At 56.0% G+C, this 25235-nt stretch overlaps 2 protein-coding genes across 3 annotated transcripts; one reads left to right on the top strand and one right to left on the bottom strand.

The window, feature by feature from the left end:
• Positions 1 to 308: 308 nt before the first annotated feature.
• Positions 309 to 7586, bottom strand: XNDC1N (XRCC1 N-terminal domain containing 1, N-terminal like). Its single transcript, XM_063304764.1, has 8 exons — positions 7507 to 7586; positions 5801 to 5939; positions 4840 to 4995; positions 4558 to 4741; positions 3472 to 3963; positions 1863 to 1997; positions 1257 to 1411; positions 309 to 570 (listed from the first exon to the last, which is right to left on the bottom strand). Exons 1-8 carry the CDS (start codon positions 7549 to 7551, stop codon positions 398 to 400), a joined length of 1479 nt encoding a protein of 492 aa, XP_063160834.1. The 5' UTR covers positions 7552 to 7586; the 3' UTR covers positions 309 to 397.
• Positions 7587 to 8066: 480 nt separating this feature from the next.
• RNF121 (ring finger protein 121) lies at positions 8067 to 25235 on the top strand. 2 transcript variants are annotated; one of them, XM_063306048.1, is made up of 10 exons: positions 8067 to 8149; positions 12670 to 12707; positions 13941 to 14082; positions 16693 to 16847; positions 18260 to 18367; positions 19008 to 19128; positions 19946 to 20079; positions 23454 to 23555; positions 23803 to 23809; positions 24040 to 25235. In XM_063306048.1, the coding sequence occupies exons 1-10, from the start codon at positions 8093 to 8095 to the stop codon at positions 24265 to 24267; spliced, it is 1092 nt and encodes a 363-aa protein (XP_063162118.1). In that variant the 5' UTR covers positions 8067 to 8092; the 3' UTR covers positions 24268 to 25235. The 2 variants fall into 2 exon arrangements, with proteins under 2 accessions (XP_063162118.1, XP_063162117.1); XM_063306047.1 differs by lacking the exon at positions 23803 to 23809 and having other exon boundaries at positions 24044 to 24267.

Below are 25235 nucleotides of genomic sequence, written 5' to 3'. Positions count from 1 at the left end.
TGGAAGTTCGAAATGTTCAACTGGGAGTCCTATGACAAGGTTTCAGAAAACCCCTCTTGGTAGCTACAGTCTGCTCGAGGCCTCCCTCAGAGACAAACGGCTGCCGATCTGTGGCTCACAGAGCCCAGCTTCAGCATCTCTGATTCCCCCGACGAGATCCGGAACTGATTCAACCACTCCAGGATCACGTTCTCCCCAGTGCTGTTCATTGAATCCACATGGGCCCGGCCCTTCTCTCCTGAGGCCTCAGAGCGTGACAGACTGTCTGCCAGGGGAGCCCGGCCCCTTCCCTAATGGCCAAACAAGAGGGCGGGCGAAGTCTCAGACGCAGGGACCGGCTGTAGCGGATGCCTTCCGCCCTCGTCTCTGGGCTGCGGAAGGGATCAGCAGCCAAAGATCAAGCATCTTCCCCACAGCTGCTCGCGTGACCCTCCACCTCAGCGGCAGGAAACCGGACTTGGCAGATGGGGCAGCCCACCCAGGCTTCCCACGAGGGTGGCGAAGGAGCCGTGTCCGCCTCTTCTCCGCAACCAGAGGCATGGACTGGTAAGACCCTGGCGGGGAAAGAACCTGGAGCGGAAGAAGAAGGCAGAGTGGAACAAGTGCCAACCAGAGATCAAGCCCGGCTTCCCTGCCAGACTTGGGGCTGTTTGGTCGGTCTAACGAGCAGCAGCATCCCAGCTCTGCCAGGCCACTAAGATCATCCAAGGTCAGGAAAGCAGCGGCTGACCCTCGGAGCGTAGAAATGCCGGCCAGCAAAAGACAAGCAGCAGTTTGGCACTTGACAAACCCCACGGCGCAAAGGCAGCACAGCCACCTCTGTGCCCACAGGCCAGCCTCAACGTTTGCAGGGCACTCGAGAGGCCGGTGCAAATGGCCAACAGAGGGGGGTGTCTGGGGAAGAAGATTCCTGTTTCAGGGCTTGTGTTCTAGCTTCCCTTCACCCACCCACAGCCCAGCCGACCTTGCAGAGAAGTTGCTGTAAGGGAAGAGGGAGAGTGGCCCCTACGGGCACCGCCTTGAGCCTTTGTGTGAAAGGCAAGGGGTCGTTCCAACAGAGAGAGCTTAAAGAACACCAACTTTCGAGATGCCAACCCCAAACTCACAGTCCCGCCCACCCTGGCATTAGAGAAGTGGGTGGCTGGAGGCACAGTGCCCCCCACCACAGCCCGCCACACAAGTGTCCCTGGTGTGGTCTGCACATGGGGTCCTCTGTCCTTGCCACCTGCTGAAGTTCTTTCCGGCATTTGGCTCACCAGCACAGATTGGGCAGGTGCCCAACACAGCATCTCCTTCTCTGGGCCTGCTCCCTTCTTCCTCCTCCTCCTCCTCCTCTTCTCCCTCTCCGCTGGTCCATGGCTGTCTTCTCTGGCTGGGGGCTCCTCCCTCCCTTCGAGAACTATTCCTAGGTCTGAAGAAGAAACCTATTTAGAAGTTTAAAAAGTGGGAGCGAAGAGACCAGATGGGTGGGAGCGAAGAGACCAGAAAATACATCCAAGAGAGCCACTTGGGCTCAAGCAGCCCTTTCCCCAACCCCAGAGTCCCACTCCAGTTCCCTGTGCAGCCAAAATCAAAACCAAATCTGTTGGGAAGCCTACCAGCCATGCACTGCTCCATTACTCTTTCTCTAGGGCGGACCAGGACCTTGAGCAGCAGACAGTTTGGCCCCAATTTCTGGCCCCTCAAGTTTCTGGAACTGAAGGAGTGCAGCCCCCCCCCAGCCATGCAAACTGTCCCCCCCCTTCCTGGCGCCAAGTCTCCCCACATCAACGACCACCCTTTCCGTCACGCAGCGAGCCCCAGCAGGCCTGCCAGAAAGCAAACCGGGAGGGGAAGCAGAATTCCAGGCATATCCACGTCACCTCCCCCCGCTGCTGTGGGATGATCCGCGTCTTCTCTTCGCTTTCAGGCAACCGCTCCTTACCGACTGCTCCTGTTTGGGCCCTGTGGGATGGAACACGCCGGCAATGCAATTCACCTGGGAATGGCTTGCCAGTTAAAGAGCAGCCTGTGGAGATCTGGGCGATTTTCAGGATTGCACAACAGAAGGGATTGTCAGCAGGGAACTTCAGGGGTCCTGCCAGCCACAGCTCTGGCATCAACACTCAGCTGTGCTTTCTGAAGCTATAAATGTTTATAAACATTTATTACAAGGGGGTGAGACAAAATGTTTTTATCCAAGCCTTTTCATTTTTGTACTTCTGGTTTGCGGGACTCTATTTTAAAAAAACATTAACTACGTTTCATTTCCTTGTATTTTGGGGAGCTGCCCAGAGCCAATAAGGATGGAGGTATCACATCAACTTTCCAAATATTTAAAAAATATAGCAAGCTCAAAGCCACAACAGGTAGCAGCACCTCACTGACTGCAGGTGATCTTGAAACAGCTCTGCAGGGTCAGACCTGGCTCGCAACTGGGTGCGAGACCAACAGGAAGCCCCAGGCAGGGTGCTGGACCAATCTGGAAGTCAAAAACCACCTTGGAACAAGGGAAGGCAAAACGCTTCACTTGTTGCCGGGTTTGACTCCAGGGAATCTTGGCAAACACACCATCTCCACCCAAAGTCCCCCCTTGGGGCAGGGGGTGATTGAAGTTTGATAAATAAATAAATCTCAAGGAAGAGATCCACCCCAGCTCAAGTCCTTGAATCCCCACCACTGTGTCATGCACAGAGATCTGACAGATTGCGCAATGAAGAAGGGCTCCAAGCAAGGAATTTAGCTATCCACAGAAAGGGTAAAGCAGTGTTTCTCAACCTCGGCCACTTTAAGATGGGTGGACTTCAACTCCCAGAATTCCCCAGCCAGCATGGCTGGCTGGGGAATTCTGGGAGTTGAAGTCCACCCATCTTAAAGTGGCCGAGGTTGAGAAACACTGGGGTAGAGCATTGCCCTGGGCCCTATTTAGCCACCCTGAGAGCCGCTCCAAACTCCCCCACCAACGCAGCCCAAAATTTAAGCCACAAGCCAGTTGCATCCAGTGGGACACCCCCTCAAAAGTATTAATTTGTGGTGATCGTGCTGACAGAGAACGATGGTGGCAACCACAGTTCGACATTCTGGAAGGCACCAAGTTAGCAAAAACTACCCTCTGGAACAACAGTTGCAGTAGAAGGCGTGACGTTAAATTTTAAAGAACGGCAGAAGTATAGATTTAAAACCTAATGGCCTGTGAGCTCCTAAAACAAATTAGCCCGGTTTGCCCGCAGCCTCAGGGATTTCACAGGGCTTTCGAGAGCGCCAGATCGGAAACAGGCTGGTGAAGTCCCACTCTTCCCTCTGTGCTCCCATCCCCTTCTTTCTAAGCAAAGCAACCTCCGCTAATTCCATGACTCTGGGCAGGAAAGCACGTCACCCCCCCGCCAGCCCTTCCCAGTCTAGTCAGCATCCTCGGATGAAGGAGCGATCAAGCGCACAGGGTTCCTCTGCTCAGAGCATCTCCTCCCCGCTCAGCTTCGCCCTAGCACTTACCGGGTGTGCCGGGGCATTCGGCCCCACTCCGTGCCCACCCAGCCGCTCTGCTCCTCGCAGCAGGTGGCGGAGAGCCGGTTGGCAGGAGAAGGGCTCGCCTGTGGACAGAGGCGGCAGCCTTCAGGACCAGCCGAGCTGGGCGGCTCAGGCAAGCTGGGCGCGGCCTCTTGTGGTGGGAAGCCGGGTCCTCGAGCCGTCGCAGCTGGCTCTTGAGCAGCGCTTCCTCCTCGGTGCTGGGCCTGGAGAGAGAAAAGCGATAAAGCCCGGGTGAAGTACGGGCTGGGTTCTTTCCCAGACTGAGTGGGCAAAGCTCTGCTTCCCCGAGATTTTGGGGAGGTGCTTAAGGTACGAGTTCCCCCTCCACGAGAACAGCGGCAAAGCAGCCAGATCAGCCCCCACAAAGAGGGGCACTTACGACAGCCCTGCTGGGAAGAACGTCCCGCCAGAGACTGGACTGGGGAGCCGTGGCTTTGCTTTAGGCTCAGGAGACGCCTAAGAGGAACACAGAGGGAGGAATTTACCAGACAGAGGAACGCTAACACGAAGGCAAAGCACAAGGACGAAATACCTAAAATGGATACGCTGCCCCAGCCAAATTACTCTGGGCCGGACAGAGAAGCGTGATTCCGTTTCATCCACCCCTTTAATGCATATCTTAATAGCTATGTAAATTGACCCCATCGGTAAAGTTAAGCTTGCCAGCCATGCTGGCCGTTGCCTCCTGTTCCGTTGCTGCTCATGAACTGTAATTTTACTGTGACCAGTCAAATGAAGGTAATGATTTCCAAAAGTCCAGAAAAGGGCTTGTAACCTCACCCCAGTCAATAAATCCATTTACACACCAGCATAATTGTGTCTGGTCTCCAATTGAAACATAAAAGGGAAAAAATTCTCCATCTCCCAGTCTTTAGATCAGTGTTTCTCAGCCTCGGCAACTTTAAGCTGTATGGACTTCAACACCCAGAATTCCCCAGCCAGCATAGCGTAGCTGGCTGGGGAATTCTGGGAGTTGAAGTCCATACAGCTTAAAGTTGCCGAGGCTGAGAAACACTGCTTTAGATGCTCCCTTTTGCCCTCAACCCAAACATCTCCCAGAGCAGTACCTGACAAGGGGAAGAGGCGGCTGGATCCACTTGGCTGTTCTCTGCATCCCGTGGGGTGCGGATGCGGATGAAGGAGAGGCCAAACTGGGCGTGCCTGTTGAAGGGCTGACTGCAGGTGAGCCGGACTCGATCCCACTTCTCAGCCAGAGCTGAGGCCAATAAGTCCCCTGTGCGACACAGCAAAGCTGATGCTGAGCAAGCCCAGCTCCCGCCTCTGCGGCTCTGGGATGCCCCGGACATCGACCGGCGCCCACCTCTCCTTTACCTTCTTTAAACATCCGCACCCCAGAACGATTGTTGTTCAGTTTGGCGTCAGCTGGCATCATCAAGGTGGTGGTGGGCAGCAGAGTGAGATAATTCTGATCTGGAGGCCAGGAGGACCGCCCCACGTCTATCTGGAGGAAAGCGGAGCCACAGTTCCCTGGAGACCCAAAACAGGAAGCCCTCTTACTCTTTACGTGAAGCCGCCTTCTGCCCACACAGCCCTCCCTTCTTCAGCTGGGCTGAGTTGCAGCACAACCAGAGAGCCAAGAATGCAGCTGCCCACTGACTCATTTACAGGTAGTCCTTGGTTAATGATGGTAATTGGGACTGGGATTTCCATCGCTAAGCGATGTGGTCATAAAGTGTGACATCACATAACTGCATCGCTTAGCAACGGCACTCCCCGCTGCTGCCATTAAGCAAGGATGGCAGGTCGTTAAGTGAGCCCCAGGGGGCTTGCAAGCAACCCAGCAGGCAGATCAGTGGCTGCTGCTGGGTGGGGGAGGATGCAAATGACTTCCCACCTTCCCTGCTGGCTTCCCCATTGACTTGGCTTGTGGGAAGCTGGCAGGGACGGTCACAAATGGCAGTCACATCACTGTGGGACACTGCAACCGTCGAGAGTACAAGCCGATTGCCATGCACCCGGATCACAATCACATGACCACAGAGGTGCTGGGATGGCCAGAGCTTCAAGGACTGGTCATAAATACCACTCATTCAACGCTTTTGTAACTTTGAACAGTGGCCATTAAACAAGGACTACCTGTAGTTCCATTTAGGCAAATGTCCACACCTCCTTGAACAACATCTCAGATACGAGGTTCCAAATCACTAACTGGGCCCGATCCTTTGCGGCAATCTCTTGCTCCATGCTCCTACAGCAGCCCCAAGAGTTGGAACATATCCCTTTTATTCCCACACCGAAAGACCGTTTCAGATGACACCCCCACCCGGCATACCTACGTCGATGTAACCAATGCAACTGGCTTGCTCCAGCTGCAACTCCGCTTTCAGCTGCCGGCTGCGATCGAGCGGGCAGCAGAGCCAGGGCTGAATGTTTTCTTCCAGCAACAAGTTATCCACCGGGTATTTTGGGTCCTGGCCCAGAAAATGGGAGGGAGAGGAGAGCATTTGATTAATGTCTAATGTTGATATTAAAGACATTACATGGGGCTGGGCACACAAAAATCGAGGGATAGCTTAGCCAAAGAGAATCTTGTAGACTTGTCCCCCAGGCAACCTTTTCTAGTGTGTGAGATTGATATTGAGCTTAATGAATTATGTCACAAATACTCAGCCTAAACACAGGTAGTCCGCCTCAGATTCTGGTTTTTCTTGATCTCTCAGCAGCTTTCAATGGCATCAATCATGGTATCCCTCTGGACAGGCTACACTGTCTCTAACGCCTCCAGCTGAGAACATCAGATGGAGCTGGTGCCAAGCTTTAGACAGTTGCAAATATTTCTACCCCATTTGTTGGAAGGGTGCTTTGGACATACAAAAGCCAAGGATTAAAATCAGCAGAGAGACTCCATGTTTGACTGGAAGGGAATCTCCCTGCAGACTGGCCCAGCAAACCACCTTTTCTGGTGTTCAGGACAGAGATTGAGTTTTGTCCTGAATGCGCAGCCTATGTACCTGGAGTCCCTCGGAAGGCACCGGGGCATGGGAGCACCACAGCATGACAGCGTGGATTAAAACAGCGATGTGCAAGACCAGGAGATCAAAGGAAGACTGACGGATAAAAGTGGCAAGAGCCAGCCCGGACATGAACTTCCAGGGACAAAAGCAGCTGGACCCCTCCCTAAATGCTCCCCTACGCTGCAACCAGATTCCAGGACATTCGCACGGTCAGAGGCACAAGAGGGCAGACAGAAAGGCGACGGGCGTCCTCCTCCACCACCACCACCTGCCAACTGCTTTGCCTCTCGCCAGCGGCGTCTCTCGCTGCCTTTCCTGCACTGGGAATTCTCTCCGGGACCAGGAGCTGCAAGGCGACTTTGGGCAACTCTCCGGCCGAATGGCACGTCATCCATCCATCCCTGCGTTTCTCAGCCTTGGGAACTTGAAGATGCGTGAACTCTGGGAACTGAAGTCCACGCATCTTCGGGTTCCCAAGGCTGAGAAACACCGATCCATCCGCTTACCTGAGCGGGAAACTCGCGGAGCAGCCAGCGGCGGCTCTAGGGGCCGGGCTGGCACGGGGGGGGGGGCGGGGGGCGAGAGGGCAGCTGTGCCGCCCCCCCTCCTCGCGGAGCTGCCGGTGGGCCCGAAGATCCCGGGAGGGAGGGGGAAAGCCCGCGGGGGGGGGACGGAGGGGGGGGGACGGAGGGGGGGGGACTTTCTCCCTGCCCAAGCTGTCCCCGAGAAAAGCTGCAGCCAAGGGCGAGGCCGCCCGGGGTCCCACCCGCTGGGGGGCTCTCGGGGCCCCTCGTTCCGCGAGCCACGCGCCCCTTCGACCCCCGAAGGCGGGGGGTCCCCTTCGGACGGTCGGGGCCGGGCCGCCCTCCGCGTTCGGCGCCACGAGGCTTCCGGGCTCCTCAGCCGGGGCCACGGGCAGACGCGGGTCGGGCGCGACCGCACCCCCAGGACCGGGACGTGCGCCCGAGGCTTCCCCGGCCCAGAAGGGCTCCGGGACCCGCCGCCCGCCCCGAGGCCGCGTCACCTGCGAGGAGAACGAGACCACGCAGCGGATCCTCAGCGGCGCCATCACCCTCCCCGCCGCGCGCCTGGACTACAGCCCCCATCGCCCCCGGCGGCGGCAGCTCCGCTTTTCCCGCCAACTCCGATTTGACCCCTCGCCCCGCTCCGGATAGGCTGATGCGCCCCACGCGCTCTGACGTCGTCCACTTCCAGCCCGGCGCCGTCCGCCAATAGATCAGCCCCGGTAGTAGCCGCCGGGCATGCCGGGAGGAGTAGTCCTTCCCGCCCCACCGCGGGGAGCGTCTGACAATACCTCTTTCCTGGAAGCAGCGTGGAAAGCACGCCGCTTCCTTCCAAGCTCGGACCCACCGGGCCGCGCTGTGTTCACCGGCCACCGGGCCGCAGAGCCCTCGGTGCCCCGCCGCGGCGGCTTGGCTTTTACGGTTGCGCCCGAGGCGAAGCCGGCCCTTGCTCGACGCTCCCTGGCGCGCGCGGACAGCCGCCCGCCCTCCGCTGCCGCCTCATGAGTCGGCGATTGGCCGAGCTGGAGCCGGGGGCGGTGATTGGTGGGCGTCAGCGGAAGCGAGTTGGCGGAAAGGGGGGGCAAGATGGCGGTGGTGGAAGTGGAGGTGGTGGGGGCGCCGCTGGAGCCCGGCGCCGAGGAGGTGAGGGGGCCGGCGGCGGCGGGCGGGCGAGGGCAGCGGCTTGCTCGTCCTCCCCAGCCGAGGCGCGAAGGGAAGGGAGGGGCCTGGCCCCTCCCCTCAGGAGCCCCTCCCCCTAACAGCCCTGCAAGGCAGGCCTCCCGCAGAGCCCAGTCCTCTCTAAGCTGGGTAGAGCCTCCAGCGCCCGGGGAAGTCTACCAGAGTCAGGAGACTGGGCCGCTTTCGCTTAAAGAGCCCCCAAAACCCTCAGCCGGGCGATATTGGCGAGCTGCTCGGCTCAGGGCTCCCCTGGGAGCCTCTCCGCAAAAGGCCTTTGGCGGCTCCCTGAGCGCCTCCGGTGTCCAAATCAGGACCCGCCGGGGCTCGCAGCAGTGGGTTCCGCGGCCCCCTCGGCTGTCCTGCCGGGGACGCCTTGGCTGCCGAGGTCCAATTCAGTCTTTCTCCGCCGTGGCACTGAGAAGAGGTGCGGCGGCGGCGGCGGCGGCGGCTGACTCGTGCGGCCGCTTCCGACTCTTCGTGGCTTCGTGGACCCGCCCACGCCAGAGCCTCCAGTCGGTCGTCAGCTCCCCCAGCTCCCCCAAGGTCGAGTCCATCACCTCCAGAATATCATCCATCCACCTTGCCCTTGATCAGCCCCTCTTCCTTTTGCCCTCCACTCTCCCCAGCATCAGCACCTTCTCCAGGGTGTCCTGTCTTCTCATTATGTGGCCAAAGTATTTCAGTTTGGCCTTTCATATCGTTCCCTCAAGTGAGCAGTCTGGCTTTATTTCCTGGAGGATGGACTGGTTTGATCTTCTTGCAGTCCAAGGCACTCTCAGAATTTTCCTCAGATGCTTTTGAGCTGTGGTGTTGGAGGAAGAGATGTGGCCTTCCCGTAAAGTGGGAAGTAGGGCAGCTGGCTTAGCCTGTCTCGAATGGTTGAGCTGTGCTGGCTGTTGACGTCCAGGAACACCTTCAGGACAGGAGCAGCTGGACCTCCTCTGGCCTTCGGTGAGAGGGACTTGGGAGAACGCCAGGTTCCTTTCCTTCCTCCTGCCCAGTGCAGGGGTAGCTCTTGGTTTCTTCGCTGGGGGAAATGCCGTGGGAAGCTGAGCCTTCTCCATTTGCTGAGGCTGAGGAAGTCGGCACGCTTTCCCTTTGCGTGGCAGTGATGGTGAGGGTTCTTTCTGGCCAGTCATCCCACCTTAAGAGCAGGAGAAGCTGCTCCCCACTCCAGTTCTGTTTCTCATTCTTCCCCCCTGTCCTGCTGCCTCTCCCCACAGCCAACCCAGAACCTCCTGAGCCATTGGCTGTGGGTGTGCTTTACATACAGGTAGTCCTCACTTAATGACCATTTGCTTCATGACAGTTCAGACTTACAATGGTGCTAAAAAAACAACTTACAACCGGTACTCACACTTACAACCATTGCAGCATCCCCATGGTCAGGTGATCATGATTTGGGTGTTTGGCAACAGATTTGCATTTACAACCGTCGCAGTGTCCTGCAATCGCCATTTTCTACCTTCCTGGCCAGCTTCTGGCAAGCAAAATCGATGGGGCACTGCCTGATTCGCTTAACAACTACATGGCTTGCTTACTGACCATGGTGATTTGCTTAATGACCGCTTCACTTAGCAACCAAAATTCCAGTCCCAGTTGTGGTTGTAAAGCAATGACTACCTGTACCTTTTTAACATCTGAAGCAATGTTTCTCAACCTTGGCAACTTCAAGAGGTGTGGACTTCAACTCCCAGAATTCCCCAGCCAGGAATTCTGGGAGTTGAAGTCCACACCTCTTAAAGATAGTGCGGTTGGGAAACGTTTATCTAAAGGATGACTCACCTACACTCAGCACCTCTCCCGTAGAGGGTTTACATGAAATACTCAGCAACAGCAGTCCCTTAAAGATGTAAAACAGTCTCTGATAGCAAAGGATGTTTTGATTAATTGTCTCACAGCTAAAAAAAGAGCTGATTTTTGTAAATGATACAAAATTACATTTGAGCCTTGATCTGGGACTCCACAGAACAGAAGAGATGAGTTTTGCTCATGCCTCCTGTGTTAGCCACCTCTGCGCTAGGCCTTGCTGGCTTTTTGGGTTGTTCAGGACTGGGCAAGCTACAGCTCTGAGCATGCATCGCGGGGGCTTGCGCTGGGTGGGTAAAGTTGCACGTCACAGGTATTTGTTTTTCCCTTCCTCTGGGAAACCCTTGGACCTGCAGGAGGAAACTTCTCAACTTCAGGCAAGGGTTTTCTTCCAGTTTGGTCTGGGGACTTGTAAACAAACCGGCTTCTCTGTCCCAAAGAATTTGCTGTCTCCTTTCTACCCAGCGTCACCCTCTGTGGCACCTGCATGTGCCCTGTGTGTGCTGTGGTTAGCCGACAGAAACCGGGGGGTGGGGAGGAAGTCCCCTCCTGTAACACTGCGCGCCTGTAATGTTCAAGGCAGACAGGGCAGCAGAGTTGTGTGTGCTGCCAAATCTGTCTCATTAAAAAGAAGTTTGTTTGTTCTAGATGTTAGCTGTTGGCTCCCGCAGTGAAAGGGAACTGAAGGACATTAACGGTCATTCCTTTCTGTGAGCCTCGACATCTACCTGCCGGCAGTCTGCTCTGGGTTTCAACTGGGTGTCAGGATGGTTGTAAACTCCCCTTGTCCAGCTGTAGGACAGCCATCACAGCTCTTCCGAACCGGTAAGCATGCTCTGTCCTCTCGGAGCGAAGTGCTGACCAATCTGTAGAGGAGAAGAAGATGGCCTTACCGGCCTCGGTGGCTTAGTGGCTCACATCCTGTCTTCTGACTTGAGTCCAGGGTTCCTAATGGCAAGGTTTTTGCTGGCCGGGATCTTCCCCTGTGCCTGATGTGGTATTAAGGGGGGAAAAAAGCTGTTAGGTTCAAAGAAAGGAGAGCTCGCTGGTCAGCGATTCCTGTGGAGGCCGGGAGGGCCAAGTCACAATGAGGGTGGAATGTCTGGCGGGGGAAAGTTCTCAGGTCTCCCTGGGAGGAAGGGAGTGGAAGGCTGGCCAGCACGTCGCTCCGAGGAGAGGCCAGAGCATGTTTGCCTGTTTCGAAGAGCTGTGATGGCTGTCCTACAGGTGGGCAGGGGCAGTTTACCACTATCCTGACATACAGTTGAAACAGCAGGGAGACAACAGGTACTCGGCAGCTTGTGCTGTTTTGTGCTGCCGGCACGGATTGACTCTGGCATCAGTTCTCTAGGTGTGAGGGCAGGGTCTCTGGGCCTGGTTCCAGAAGCAGACGGCGGGAGCTGAGGTATTTTGTGTGAGCTGGGGGGGCAGGGGGCGCCCTTCAACTTTTCAGGGCAAGCAAATTCTCGACTCCCCGACGTTCAGGGTTGGTAAAAGGGGAGATGAGAAGTGAGTCTTAACGGAGACGCTGATTACAAACGGAAATCCCTCCATGAACTCCTCAGCCTAAAATTGCTTCTGGAGCAGAGAACCCTCTTCCGTATCCGCCTGGAAACCCCGCAGGATGCTCAAAAGAGGAGCGGGCCCATTGCCTGTCTCTGCCAGCCCCAGGAGATCAGCCGCTTTTCTCAACTTCTTTCTTTCCCGATTAGATTTCTGTCCCACCTTTCTTCAAGGTAGCGTGCTCCTCCAACTTTTCCTCCAGAACATCAACCTGTGAGGTAGGCTGGTGCAGAGTCCCCCAGGGGCTCCCAGAGCTGCGGCTGGACAGAACCCGGCTCTCCCCAGGCCAACCCTTTCAGGGCTCCTTGGCCAGCCCTGGCCCAGGTGGCGCCAGGGTTGATGTCTTCGCTCACCCGCCACCGGATGGGATCCTGGGATTCTTCCTTTACGTTGCTAGGCCTCAGGGCCTCCCGTAACATGCAGGTAGAATTAAGGTAGAGGTCCCTCCTGGTTTTCCACTCTTTCTCCTTGAACTGTGACATCAGAGACCTTTGGTTGTCTTCCAGGAGTGTAAAGTGCCAACTAGGCCTGCCCATCCTCTCTCAGGTGGAGCTGGGGGCGTCTCCTGCTGCCGTTCCATGGAGCATGTGGGGAAGGGGAGCCGGATCTGGGCCCTCCCCTTCTCACACAGCCTCCTTTCTGCCAGCTGGGGAGGGGGGGTGCTTCTCCCACCACCCTCCAGAGCCCAGAGGGTCAGGGCAGGGCGCATTCGACACTTGGATGGGGGGCAGGAGGACAAGTCGGCTTTGTGCAACATGCAAGGCGAGGCTGAAATGGGGCTGGGTGGTTTGCGGGGCCCGGGCATCGGGGGGACAAAGCTGGGGTGTGTGTCACAAACTTGGGGTGGTTGTTTGTGCTGTGACCTGACGATGCACACAACATCCCTGTGGACAGCCTTGTGGGAAGTAGGGCACCCCATCCAGCCATACTGTGGCTATTCTGGTCATATCTTGTTATGTGAATCTAACCCTCGTGGTTTGGGGCACTCCTCCTATTTCCGGCTCCCGGTAGACCCGAGGAGGGTTCGAGAGCGCCTTGCTAAGAGCGCAGGGTGTCCTCCCTCCGGTCAGAGGCTTCCCTTGGCTGCAGCTGCCTTGTCTTGTTTTCTACAGGTGGACCTGTCACACCTGGATCCGGATGAGAGATGGCGGTGAGTGAAAGGCTGGCCGGCTGCCTTGCGGACACCTGCCTTGGTGGCCAAGGGCTGTCCGTGGGGAGGCGGGGGCGAGTGATGCCATCATGCAGAGCCCGCCTCCAGCAGGCTGCTGACAGGTCTCTGTTTACTGGCCAGGTTGAGATAGATGGCCTTGTCATTGCCCACCCTGCGAGGGGGCCACAAGACTCCGCCTGCTGACTCTCAGGGGTGGGCAGGGTTGCCTTCCACCTCCTGCTTTCTGGGGATAAGGAAGACTGGCCAGGCATCCTCCTGCTTCATCCCCTCTCCTGGCCGGGCTGAGAAGCAGGGGGTGTGAGGGCCTGAATCGTCAGAGTCAGTTGCCTGTGGGGAAGGGGCCACGGGGAACTGGCTTTCATTGGCTAGGTTTTTACTCGTTTAAATTATACCCTCTTCCCATTACTGAGACAGAATGTGTCGAACCTGAGAAGGACCATATGCTCCAGCGTCCTACTTCCCCAAATGCCAGGCTTTTGTCCCTAGGAGGTCTGCAACCCAACTCTCCCAGCTGAAAAACCGTGATGACGCAGAGGAGCCCCCCTTGACTGGATAACGACACTCTCCTCTTTGTCTCATTAAGCTACACTGTGTTGACGTAAAGGTTGAGATTTGGAGCTCTGTAAAACACCCTAGGGCATACTCCTGCATAAACATGTTTATAAGCAGGATCACTAGAGCAAAGAAAAAATGCGGAAAAGCAGGTGGATGCCGCGCAGAGATCTTGCGTTTGTATCTCATCCCCTTCCTGCACGCCCCCCCCCCTGCACCAGGGCAGTTGCGCTGCTCTCTGGTCATTTGCCCCTTCCCCAAAGGGGAGAAGGAGAAGTCATTGACAGACTGAGGTTTAGAGAGGCCTGGGGAAGTGCAGAGAAGAGGGGAGAACGCCCATCGGGGTCCTGAGGGAAAAGGTGGGAAGTCACCAAAGCTGAGGTCCAGAACAGCTGAGAAACCGACTTTTCCTTCATCCGATGCCCCCACCACCCAAATCCGTAAGAAAAGAAGTGGCTCTGAAGACACGCTGACAAGTGTGCCCTCTTGCATGGTCCCAACTATATCTTGGCAGTCCTGAGATGTAGCAGCGGTACTGTGTCTTCACAGACCTTTGTGAGTGCCACGCAGCATGCCGGAAGCTGTTTCCAGCCCCTTGGGAGACTAGGAGGCTGCCAGGTCGCCTGTGCGTGAGGCTGACCCGCCCTGCTCTCGTTTCAGGATCGAGCACGCCCGAATGCACGCCAAGCACCGGGGCCACGAGGCCATGCACGCCGAGATGGTGCTCATCTTGATTGCCACGTTGGTTGTTGCCCAGCTGCTCCTGGTGCAGTGGAAACAGAGGCACCCTCGCTCCTACAATGTACGTAAGGCAGCTCCCTCAGGGTTGTCGTCACCCTGCTCAGGGCCACCACAGTAGCCAGCCTCGCCGGTGTTCTTGGCGGGTGGTGCCCGCCCACCGTGCAGCCAGAATCCTTCCCCAGCAGCAGCACTCGGCGTATCAGGATGCGATTATGCCCAGCGGGTGGAGTTGGCTGAGCAACATGGACGCTGGGGTTCCCCGCCTGAGGGTGGCCAGCCTTCTCTGCAAAGAGCCCTCAGGAATTGATGAGATGGTGGGGAAGAGGCAAACCCCACGATGGGCCAGGGATGCTTTGTTGCTGGCCCTGCTTTTGAACCCGGGTCTCTGCAGTCATGGTCCAGCCATCTAAGCCACTGGACTACACTGGTTTTCAGAAAGGGGTGGGGTTCAGCAGTGAGACGTCAGGCCCTCCTTTTATTTTCAAGTTCAGCACACAGCACCAGTGGCTGAGTCTAAGCAGCATTGGTCGGTCGGTGCCCAGTTGCTTTGGGGTAGATGGACAGCTGACATCTAACAACTGAACCCCTTTCTTGCAATCCCTGGAGCCGCCTCGGGTCATTGGTCATGATATCATTGGTTCCTGCAAACTCTGCCTGGTTTCTCTTCCTTCTCACCTGTTAAGATAAACCTGCAGAGGAACCTGTAAAGTAGGCCTAGCCTAGTTGAGCTAACCGAGAGCCTCTCCCCCAAACCAGGGGAAATGTCATATCCCAGTCTTGCCTGCATGGGTGACTTGTTCCTTCTGGCTCCACCTGTGGTCTTTGCCTCCGTGTAAAGGTCAAGGGCAGCCCCAGGTCCTGAAATGGGTGCCTCTCCTGATGGCTGCACTGGCATAAGATCCTCAGGATCTTAGAATCTTATACGATTGTAATAATCTTATATTGCATTATTCTAATAATCAGTAGCTTAAAACTGATCACAAGAGAGCAACGGGACATTGCTGCAAAGGAGGCAAATGCAATTTTAGGTTGCCTCAGTTGAAGCATAATTTACAAATCCTGTGAAGTAAAGTTCCACTTGGTGCTGTGCTGGTCAGAACCCTCCTTGAATGTTGTGTCCAGTTTTTAAGAAGCAAAGGCGGATCCAGAGGCCAGAAAGAAGGCCTACCTGGAAGAGATGGGCAGAACTGGGAATGTGTAGCCTTGACAAGACAAGACAGCACTTGAAAAATACTGCACCAAACACGGGCAGAGTGCTGGATGTGGAATTGATTGACTACATGCCATCAAGTTGGTGTTGACCCTCAGCAGCCACACAGATAGATTTTCTCCATGACAATCTGTTCCCAGCCTGGTCCTTCAGGTCTCCCCTCTATAATCTCCTTTGATGGGAGGAGATGGGCGGGGACAAATTTAATAAATAAAATAAATGATCAGGTCCATCCCCCTGGCTGCTGGTCATCCTCTTCTTCTCTTTCTTCCCATTGATTAATGGACTGATTAATGGCCATCAAATTGCTTTTGACTCATGGTGACTACATAGATACGTTTTCTCCATGACGATCTATCCCTAACCTGGCTTTCAGGCGTCCCAATGGTGCATTTATCACCACTGTAACTGAGTCCATCCGCCTGGCTGCTGGTCATCCTCTTCTCTTTCCTTCCACCTTTCCCAGCATCAGGGCCTTCTTAGATGAGGAGTAATGGAAGGAAATTGCAAGAAGGCAGATGCTGATTGAACGCTAGAAAAGAGTCCCGAACGATAGAATCACTTCGACGGTGGGGCCACAGAGGTTCCATCGACGGTGGGGCTGATTTCCCTTTCACTGTTCAAGCCTAGGCTAGACCGCCCTCTGTCCAGAATGCTTTCATTTGGATTCTTGCTGAATTGACCCACTGGCCCCATCCAACCGGAGAGTTGTCTGACACTGGCTGTAATAGTCTGCCAGCTTGTCATGAGTAAGGATGGCGAGCAGGGGGCTCCCATCCAGACTGTCAAGCGCATGCGTAGCACTGAGGAATTGGTCAGCCATTCAAAGAGACACAGATCGGGACCGCCTTAACCCTTGGGATTTATATGTCTGGGTTTTCCCACGCTTCTTCAGTTTGTTAGGATTCCTGTTATGTACTAGCAATAAACATTAGAGACCAGTTCCTTGTCTCAGCGTGTTTCCTGGCTGTTAGGACACAGCTGCTTGGATTGATTTCCAGTTCCTTTTGCTGAAATTTGTTAAGGATTGTCTGGACCAGGGTTTCTCAGCCAGGGTTGTATGGCACCCTCGGGTTCTGCGAGAGGTCACTAAGGGTTCCCTGGGAGATCATGATTGATTTAAACATTATTTCAAATTCGGGCAACTTCACATTAAAGGTGTAAGTTTCATTCTTTATTTTTAGTTTAAGAACACTGTCAAGGCATATATACAGGCCTACATGTGAAAGGAATATAATAATTTTGTGACTTCTGGCCTGTATTTGAGCCTGAATGGGCAGGGGTTCCCCGAGGCCTGAAAATATTTCAAGGGTTCCTCCAGGGTCAGAAGGCTGAGAAAGGCTGGTCTGGATGCTTCTGGGGAGAAAGGGACTGCAGTCATGCAGAACAGGGATTCCCGTTGAGCAGCAGTTCCCCACAGAGATTTAGGGCTGCCCCACTAAAACTCCTCTCTCGTTGCAGATGGTGACCCTCTTCCAGATGTGGGTCGTTCCCCTCTACTTCACTGTGAAACTTCACTGGTGGCGATTCCTGGGCATCTGGATCTTCTTCTCAGCCATCACGGCTTTCGTGACCTTCCGAGCAACCCGGAAGCCCCTTTTCCAGACCACACCCAGGTGAGCCTGTGCCTTCGGAGGAAGGCTGCGAAGGTCTTGCCGTCATCGTTTTCCTTCTTGGAGTTGGTGCTTGTGGGTGCCTTCAGACACTGGCGAGGCTGGCATCTTCTGCCATCGAGGCCAGTTACCGCTGACCTTTTATATTTTGCCTTGGACTAATTCAGTATTTTTAATCACACTGTTTGCTAACTGGCTTCTCAGAATAGATTAAAAGCAACTGAATGTTTAACATGGTAATGGAATAACATGAGCACCGTCTCTACAATAGCTGAACTGGTGGGACGTCCTCCTGCTGGTGTTGGAAAAGAGTGGGGGTCTGGGTCTGGGTCTGGGTCTGGGTCTGGGTCTGGGTCTGGGTCTGGGTCTGGGTCTGGGTCTGTGCAGGGAGGGGCATCCTGCAGTCACTCAGCTGCTCTCGCAGCCATCTGAAGCGTGGCCAGACGGAGACGGCTGTACTGCAGAACGTCAGCCTCTGAAACTAGGGCAGGACGCAGACAGGTCTGAGTTGTAATTATGCCCTGTGTGTGTAAATATAAGAAACCCCTGAGTCAGTGAAACCCACATGTTTGTTTATACGTTTGTTTTATTTCATTGGATTTGGAGGCTGCCCAACTCAAGATGACTCACTCGTCTCATAAGATCCTGTGTTTTACGCTGCTGTGTAAAGCTGACCTATTTATATCCCACCCAAACTCTCGTGTCTGTAACCTTTAACTGGATGAAACGGTGTGCAAAGGGCAACAGTTTTTGAATCAAGGTACCCCAAATGGGCTAACTTACAGAATGCGTCCAAAACCCGGGACCCGTGACGCCCGTGAAATTGAAATCTGGCAAATTTTATAACACGTTTTATGATACAAAAATGATCATAAAACAGTTTATGACATAACACAAAATGTCAAAAGACATTTCCTGTGGTCAACTCCTGATGTTTGACCGGGCTGTGCAGTTCAACCTGGGCTACTTCCAAGGCAGAGACATCTCTGAAGGCCTCCCTGAATTTTTAAGAACGTTTCCAGTAGATTAGAAGCGCTGCCATTGTTGAAGTTGTTGAGGAACCTGGTAAGGAAATATCTCTGAAATGATGACCCAACGGGTCATGGATTGCCTAGTGCCTTACTGTAACTATATCGTTTTCTGGAAAGGGCAGTTCTCAGCTGGAATTATTTTCAGCTTGCAATTGGGGTTGATGCATATTCATTTTCACCAGATAGTTATATAGCTTTTCTGGGATACATTTTTCCCCAACTTTGGGAGGATGCCATTGATTTATTTTATAGAGGAAAGGTTTAGCTATGATTGAAATAATACTACCGTTTTTAGCTGTAGAACTTTAGGATGGTAGAAACAGAAGCACATACTGTTTATGCTGTGTGTGTGTTTTGTTTTGTTTTTTCCCTCCCTTCCACTAGATTGGTTTACAAGTGGTTTCTCCTAATATATAAGATCAGCTATGCCACAGGGATCATCGGATATATGGCTGTCATGTTCACACTCTTCGGACTTAATTTATTATTCAGGTGAGAAAAATTGATTCCCCCACCCATGTTCCCTCAGCTGCAGCTGTTAGGAAATCCGTGGGCCCCTCTTGCAGGGCTGGCCAGCCAGAAAGAAGCGATTGGAGCCCCACCAGGTGTGCCCTGACCAGTCAGTCAGTACAGGCCAGCCCACTGTGGCGCGAGCAGGGCGCCCCTTGTTGCATACTAGGCTGGGGAATTTCCCTTGCTGGTAAGAGGGGGCCAGCCGAGCCTTTCCCAACCTGGCGCCCCACAGATCTCTTGGACCTCAACTCAGAAACCCTCGGCCAGCACATCTGGGAAGCATCTGGCTGGAGAAAGCAGATCTTTTGGAGAGGCCTTCAATATGTCAGAATCCTGACATAACGGCATTTGCCTCGTGAAACATCGGTGGCGGTCTGGAGGACTCCCGAGCCTCGTTAGCAGGCAGACCCAAAGGGGAGCTCAGGCAGGGAAGGCATTCCCTTCGCCAGATAGTGCAGCACCAGCCAGCCAGCAGCTCTCCAGGGACCAGGGCTCGTAAGCCTCCGTAGCCCTGGCTCAAGAGCTGCAGGCCCAGCTCGGACCTCAAGGCCTGCCTGCCCGGGGTGGGGTGTTCTTCAGGGCCAGGACGGAGAGTTCTAAAGGCTCTTCCCCATGGCAGAATAAAACCAGAAGACGGCATGGATTTTGGGATCTCCCTCCTCTTCTACGGCCTCTATTATGGAGTCCTGGAGCGCGACTTTGCGGAAATGTGTGCGGACTACATGGCTTCCACAATCGGGGTAAGGCCCTCAGAGGGGAAGCCGCTTCCGTGCTGGGGTTCCAGCCGTTCAGGGAAGGGCCTGGTGCCTCCAAAGAGGAGGCTGTGGCAGGGGGTGTTTCTGGGGCTCTGAGCCTCCCTGCCCCTTGGGCCCCTTCTGAGCAAGAGCAGTCCTGTGGCCACCCGCCTGTGACTCACCTCCCCTCTCCATCCTTTCATCCCACGCTGCCATCGCTCCAGACGGGCTTGGCCCGGAACAGCTGCTTGTGGCAACTTCTCTGCCAGGTGTTTCCTGGGGGAGGAGTCTGCTTGGCATCAACGCAGGCAGGCCGGCGGGCGAGGCTTCCCTGACCACTTTCTAAGGAGCACGGAGGGACTCTGGCCACCAGCTGTTGCCAGAGCTTTTCCCGGGGCGGCCCTCCCAGCCGACGGAGCCCTGCCAGAGACAGGAGGGAGGGTCAGCTGGCCGTGTGGGCAAAGCCTCCCCTGGGCGTTTGGAGCAGTGCATGGAGGGACTCGGCACCCTCTGTGCCCAACGCATTGGAGGGGAGAGAGACGGCCTGGCTCACGCCCGCGGGTGGGCCATCACTCTTCCACTCGGCCTCGGGCAAGTCCGCCTGTCAAGGGCTGCACTTTGAGAGTGGGTGAAGCACAGGGAGAGAGCTTAAAGCTGGGGCTTATGGGATCTGCAGTGCCGGAATCCTTTCCCTTCTGTGCACTGCGATTCTCCTTGGGAAGAGGGACCAGGGGACGTTGGAGTAAGGCAGGCCCTCCAGAAGCCTCCAGTCACCCTGGCTCTCTCTGTGTGCCTTGATCCCTGCCATTCTCGCCTTGGGCAGTTTTACAGTGCCTCTGGCATGCCCACCAAGCACCTCTCAGACAGTGTCTGCGCCGTCTGCGGGCAGCAGATCTTTGTTGATGTGAATGAAGAAGGGATCATCGAAAACACCTACAGGCTCTCTTGCAATCACGTGTATCCTTCAGCAGGGCAGGAGCTCCTCGTGGCCCCCTCATGCCCCTGGCAGAAATGGAGGGGGGAGGAATGGGGCTGCTTTCCAGGGGTGTGGCTATATTCATACCCACTCCCTGCCCCAGACACACAGCCCGTGTTTGTACCACAGGTCTAACCTAGAAGAGATTTAGTCTGCTCTCTGGGTTCCCACCGTAGGAAGAAGATAGAAGGGCACTCATTGTTGAATTGTGGGATTTGGGTCAGGGAAGATGGGAGGGCAGCCCACCCCTGCCACCCCTCTGGTGAGCACCAGGGAGGGCCACTGGAACAGGAGCCCCGAGGCGAGTGGCCAGGCAATCTTGCACGCCAGTCCCAGGGGAGAGCTGGTGCTCAGGGGAAAAGGGGTTCTGTTGGAAGGGACCTTGGGGGTCTTCTGGTGTAACGCCCCGCCCAGGGATAAGGGAATGGAGATGGTGAGATGGTCACTGGCAGGGCTGTCAAGTGGTAGCTGGTAGACAGTGGCTCAGTGGCGGGGGAGCGGGAAACGCCTTGGACAGAAGAGGGTCCCCCTTTGGGTAGAGCTTTCAGGGGTTGGGGTGGGAACTGGGGTGGGGTGGGAGGAAGGGTGAAAGCCAGGGCCACGATGGGCAGCGGGGGACGATGGGAAGAGGCAGCCTGAGGCAGGCGGGGCGGCCTGGCAGCTGTGATGTGGGAAGCTCTGTTGACCTGAGGGGCTCTGTCCCCAGAGAGCTGCTCTGAGGCTTTGCTTCAGGGTTGGCTGGCAGGGCAGGCGGGGGGACGCTTTGGTCCTGAGCCCCTTGTCCTTGCCTTGGGGGCGCTGTCAGAGTTCCCAGGCTGGTGGCTCCGGGCAGCTTAAGCTTGCTTTCCCTGGGAATGGGTTCAGTGGCAGTTGGGCATTCGTGTCTTCCATGGGAACCACAAGCCTGTCTCAGTCCATCAAGGGCTGGATTCGTGAGGCTGGCCACAGATTACACGTGGCTTTTCTGCCAGAGAAAATGAAATACGATTTGGGGGTGAGGGACATCCACATAGGCCCCTCGTCATGGCAGGTCCCTCTGTTGTTGCTGTGGAGCTGACCGGTGCCTCCACCAGAGAGTGAACGCCTCAGCCAGCCCACCTTGGGCGTCTATTGGATCCATGTCGTTTTTGGGTGCTCTCCCAAGAACTGGGTGCCAAGATTTGGGTTGCTTGCTGGGACGTGGGCGGAGCTGAAGACTTGGCCAGGAGCGGCCTCTTCTGGCTCGCTGATCCCGGGGAACTCCTTGCTTTGCTAAGGAGCTCCTGGAGAGGAGTGGCCGGGGAGACGCCTGGAATGCCACGGGCTGAAGGGGAGGAGTCGGTCGGTCCGAACAGGGATGGCAGCTCAGGTGCAGGACGACACCGAGGCAGTGGGAGGGGTTAAAGGGCCGCACGCCTCTCCTCTCACGGCATCCTCAGTCTGCTGCCTGGTGTCCCTTTCTAGAGTGACCTGCTGGGGAAGGATGGGCCAGAAGGACATGTAGCAGGATGCCAGGAAGGGTTTGCAGTGCAGCACAAGGATAAAGCTGCTTGAATTCTCTCCGAGTTAGAGGCAACTGGGCAGGCCTGATAGAGATGGCAGAGGCTTCATCCTAGGGTTATCTGGGACAGGGTGGAGCCTCTTAGCCCCAAGGAAATGGGCAGGCCCTTTGTGCCATCCTCCTGCCCCCGGTGCACAGGGCCCTGGGTGGAACTGGAGAGGCCCATGCGCCGAAGCAAATCAGTAAATCCACAGCACGCTCGGTCACTCGAGGGAAAGGTCACCCTGGGCATCTTGCAGAAGCCCGTCCCTTCACCTGCTGGGGCGGGGCCCTGCGCTGCGAAGATGGCTTTTTCCAGGCTAAGCTCTTGGATTGTGGGCCTGGCCCAAGCCCCGCTCAAATCCCAGGCTGCTGACCCTTCAGAGCCATGGCTGAGATGGCCTGCATGCCGAGCCAGTCTTTCTGCCCTTGGCTTGTGGCCAAGAATCGCCAGCCAAGGGGCATGCAAAGACCTGTGTCCACGAGGTAGCCTCTTCGTGGCATTTTGGTCTCCCAGCTGACCAGGGTGGGTGCGTGCGTACGTGCATGTGTGATGACGGTCTTCCCTCTGCTCCCAGAGCATGACTTTTACATGCAGAGAATCAGTGCTTCCTGTTTTAAGACTTTCGGGGACTCGCTGGGGATCTTCGAGCAGTCAGTCAACCTTGAAGCATCTAAGTGGAAACTGGGGCGGGTGGGGCAGGTGACTCACCACGTCCACCATGTTTTCCAGCATCACCCCAGGGTTTCCTGGCCATCCCCCTCTGACTGTGTGCTTGTGTGTGAAAGGAGAAGTGAGTCACTGGCCCCTTTCACTGTCAGCCTGGCATCACACGCCTTCCAGAGAACTCCTTGTGTGAGGCCCAGAGAGAAAGAGAAAGCCAGTCTGTGTAATCGTGATTCAGCCATCTGGAGGGAGCATCAGAGCAACCCCGGCCCTGCCCCAAAGGAGATCCCAGGGAAACAAAACAGTAAAACAAAGCGGCTCATATGGAGGCGCAAAGGAGGCTTTCCAGGCCAGGCTCTGGGCTGGGCCTTTGAAGGAGATGCTGGCCCTCCCCAAGCAGGGCCCCCCCACCTTTGCTGACCCACAATGCCCAGATGCCTGGAGAGAGTGGGAGTCGTGGTCCCCAGCCTGACCCATGAGGGGTGCGGCAAGGTGATAGGACTATGGTTTAGGGAAGACTGCAGGATCCCGGGGAGGCCGCCAGACCCTCTGCTCAAGACCCTTTCCGTGCGGCTGGGAGTCCCAGGCGTGCAGTTTGGGGACAGCCTTGGCCAAGGGAACACGCAGCAGGGCTGCCCTCCCCAGTGCATGAGAGGAGTGCACAGGATGGTGGCCACAGACTGGGAGAGGGGAACCAGAGGGAACGGCCGGGCAGTCCTTGGGACCCTCCAAAGGAGCAGCCAGGAGAAGGGCAGTGCCTGTCCTCCAGCAAGTCGGTGGGGCTCAAGGGCTACCTGGCATGGCCCCAGTGCCCTTCACCCTCCAACAACACTTTGTCATGGCTGGAACCCCCCACCCTGTGACTGTCATGGGCAGTCCCACGTGGATGCAGGAGCCAGCACGGCTCACTTCCAGACACCTTTTGGAGGCAGGATATGCATCTCTGCCACCGCCGCCTCCTGGTGGTCAAATCTAAAGGACCTCCAGAGACACTGAGCTGGGTTCCGCTGTTTGTTTCTCCCTCAAGTTGGTTGTCCCAGCTAGGTCTCCTTGGTTCCACTCCGTGGCCTCCATGGGACACCTCCAAGGTGTCTGGTATGGCTAAAGCCACCATTTGCTCCCGGGCTCTGCGCGCGTCCCGTTTGCTCCTTGACTCGCTGCCCTCCCAGCTTCCATGAGTTCTGCATCCGGGGCTGGTGCATCGTGGGGAAGAAGCAGACCTGCCCCTACTGCAAGGAGAAGGTGGACCTGAAGCGGATGTTCAGCAACCCGTATCCTTCACCAGCAGCTGCTTAGAGAAGGGGCTTGCTTTCCGGGGTCTGCTCATTATTACAGCATCACCCAAAGGGCTGGGCTAGATGGTCTCCGAGTCCCTCCCAGCCCTTATTTTCTGTTTTTCTAGATTGAAGAGGCCGGGGCCCATGAGCATGATAGGCACCAAATGCTTGCTTCTCAGCAGTCTCCTTGCAAACACTTGCCATGCAGGGGTGAACTTGAGCATCCTCCCGTTTTGAGAAGCTCCTGCTTCTCAAGAGAGCCAGAAGGTCGTAGGCCGAGGAGGGGGCTGGAGAGGCTCTGAGGGGGAGCAGACCGGGGCTGGGGCCGGACCTCAGGAGGGACCCGCTCACCACTGGGAGAAAAGGTGGGGCCTGAGGAGAGTCCAGCAAGGTCTGGCAACCTTCCTGCTAATGGAGAGGATGGGGAGCCAGGCTGCTGCCTCCATGTCGGCCTTGTGGCTTCCTTTGACTCCTGCCGCCAGCTGGGAGAGGCCACACGTCATGTACGGACAGCTGCTGGACTGGCTCCGCTACCTGGTGGCTTGGCAGCCGGTCATCATCGGACTGGTGCAAGGGATTAACTACATCCTGGGGCTGGAATAGCCCCCCGGATCCTCCCACCTCACCGGAATGCCCCTGGGGAGCCGGCCCCCCCGAGCTGTGCGACGGAGGACAGCCCTCGGACCCAGAGGAGGAGCGTTCTTGATCATTTACCTCTCAGGATTGTGGCCTTTGGCCCATCGCTGCTCCGTCAGCAAACCCCGAAGGACTTTGTGCAAGAGAAACACAGCCAAGGTCAGCTTGTGCTGCCTGTAGGTTGGGAGGGAGAAGCCTCTTCAATTTTTTTTTTTTTACCAAGAAAGAAAACAATTATTTTAATGAGCATATTGAAACATCTTTTTATTCCTGAGGCCAAAGGAAATAGATGTTTCCCTTCCCTTCCAGTTACCCTCCAGAACTGCCCCTCCACGCCTGGCCTCATGGCACCACCTTTGAGCAGGCCCTCTTCCCCTCGGTCGCTTCTGGCCGGCCAGCCCAGGGCTCCTGAGGGCTGATGCCAAGCAGGGCAGCCGCCGTCTGGCGGAGAGGGTCCTGCCCTGCCTCCGGTTCCCAGCCCCACCCCCCCGGCTTTTGAGGGCAGCGGTCCTCCGAGGCCAGGCATGGGTCATGCCGTGTTGTCTCAACTTTTTCCACGGAGACCAAGCGCCGATTCTGGACTTCCTCGGTTTTTCCTGCCCTGGCTGGACCTCACCGGAAGGAGGCACATCCCGGTCTTGGTGGAGAGGGACCTCTGCCTTCTTGCGCTCTTCTCTTAAAGCATCTCCCTTGTGAGCGGCTCCTCGTCAGGCCTGGGGCTGCTCTCAGCTTGCCCATTAGGCGAGGTGAGCTTTGGAAGAAGCAGCTCGGGAACTTGTGCGGCCTGCCACCTTTTTCTCCTCCAAACGAGCAAATGAGCAAAATGTGCCAGATTGTGGGGCTGGGGGGAGTTGGTTCCTCATTCTCCACTTCACCCAGAAGGAAGCAGTGCCCGGCCAAGTTCATTCCGATGCCGAGAGGTCCTGGCAAAGCTGAGGGTCGCCAGATGGCCTCCCATCCCCACCCGTGTATGCTTATGTTTAGGGCTTGACATAAACGTGGCAATGTTTGTTTTAATAAAATGAACGGCAGCGTTAA

The sequence above is a fragment of the Candoia aspera genome, chromosome 5, assembly GCF_035149785.1.
Source record: "Candoia aspera isolate rCanAsp1 chromosome 5, rCanAsp1.hap2, whole genome shotgun sequence".
In the NCBI taxonomy this organism is placed as follows: Eukaryota; Metazoa; Chordata; class Lepidosauria; order Squamata; family Boidae; genus Candoia; species Candoia aspera.
This window is presented reverse-complemented; position numbering and strand designations above follow the sequence as displayed.

Excerpts from the sequence above, each read along its gene's own strand:
- XNDC1N (XM_063304764.1), bottom strand. The coding sequence starts at position 7,551 with ATGGCGCCGCTGAGGATCCGCTGCGTGGTCTCGTTCTCCTCGCAG. Across the intron at positions 1,412-1,862 it reads TCCCACAGCAGCGGGGGGAG|ACCTAGGAATAGTTCTCGAA; the intron begins GTGACGTGGATA and ends TTTCTTCTTCAG. Across the intron at positions 571-1,256 it reads CACCTGCCCAATCTGTGCTG|GTTCTTTCCCCGCCAGGGTC; the intron begins GTGAGCCAAATG and ends CTTCCGCTCCAG.
- RNF121 (XM_063306048.1), top strand. The coding sequence starts at position 8,093 with ATGGCGGTGGTGGAAGTGGAGGTGGTGGGGGCGCCGCTGGAGCCCGGC. Across the intron at positions 16,848-18,259 it reads CTTTTCCAGACCACACCCAG|ATTGGTTTACAAGTGGTTTC; the intron begins GTGAGCCTGTGC and ends CCCTTCCACTAG. Across the intron at positions 18,368-19,007 it reads GGACTTAATTTATTATTCAG|AATAAAACCAGAAGACGGCA; the intron begins GTGAGAAAAATT and ends TCCCCATGGCAG.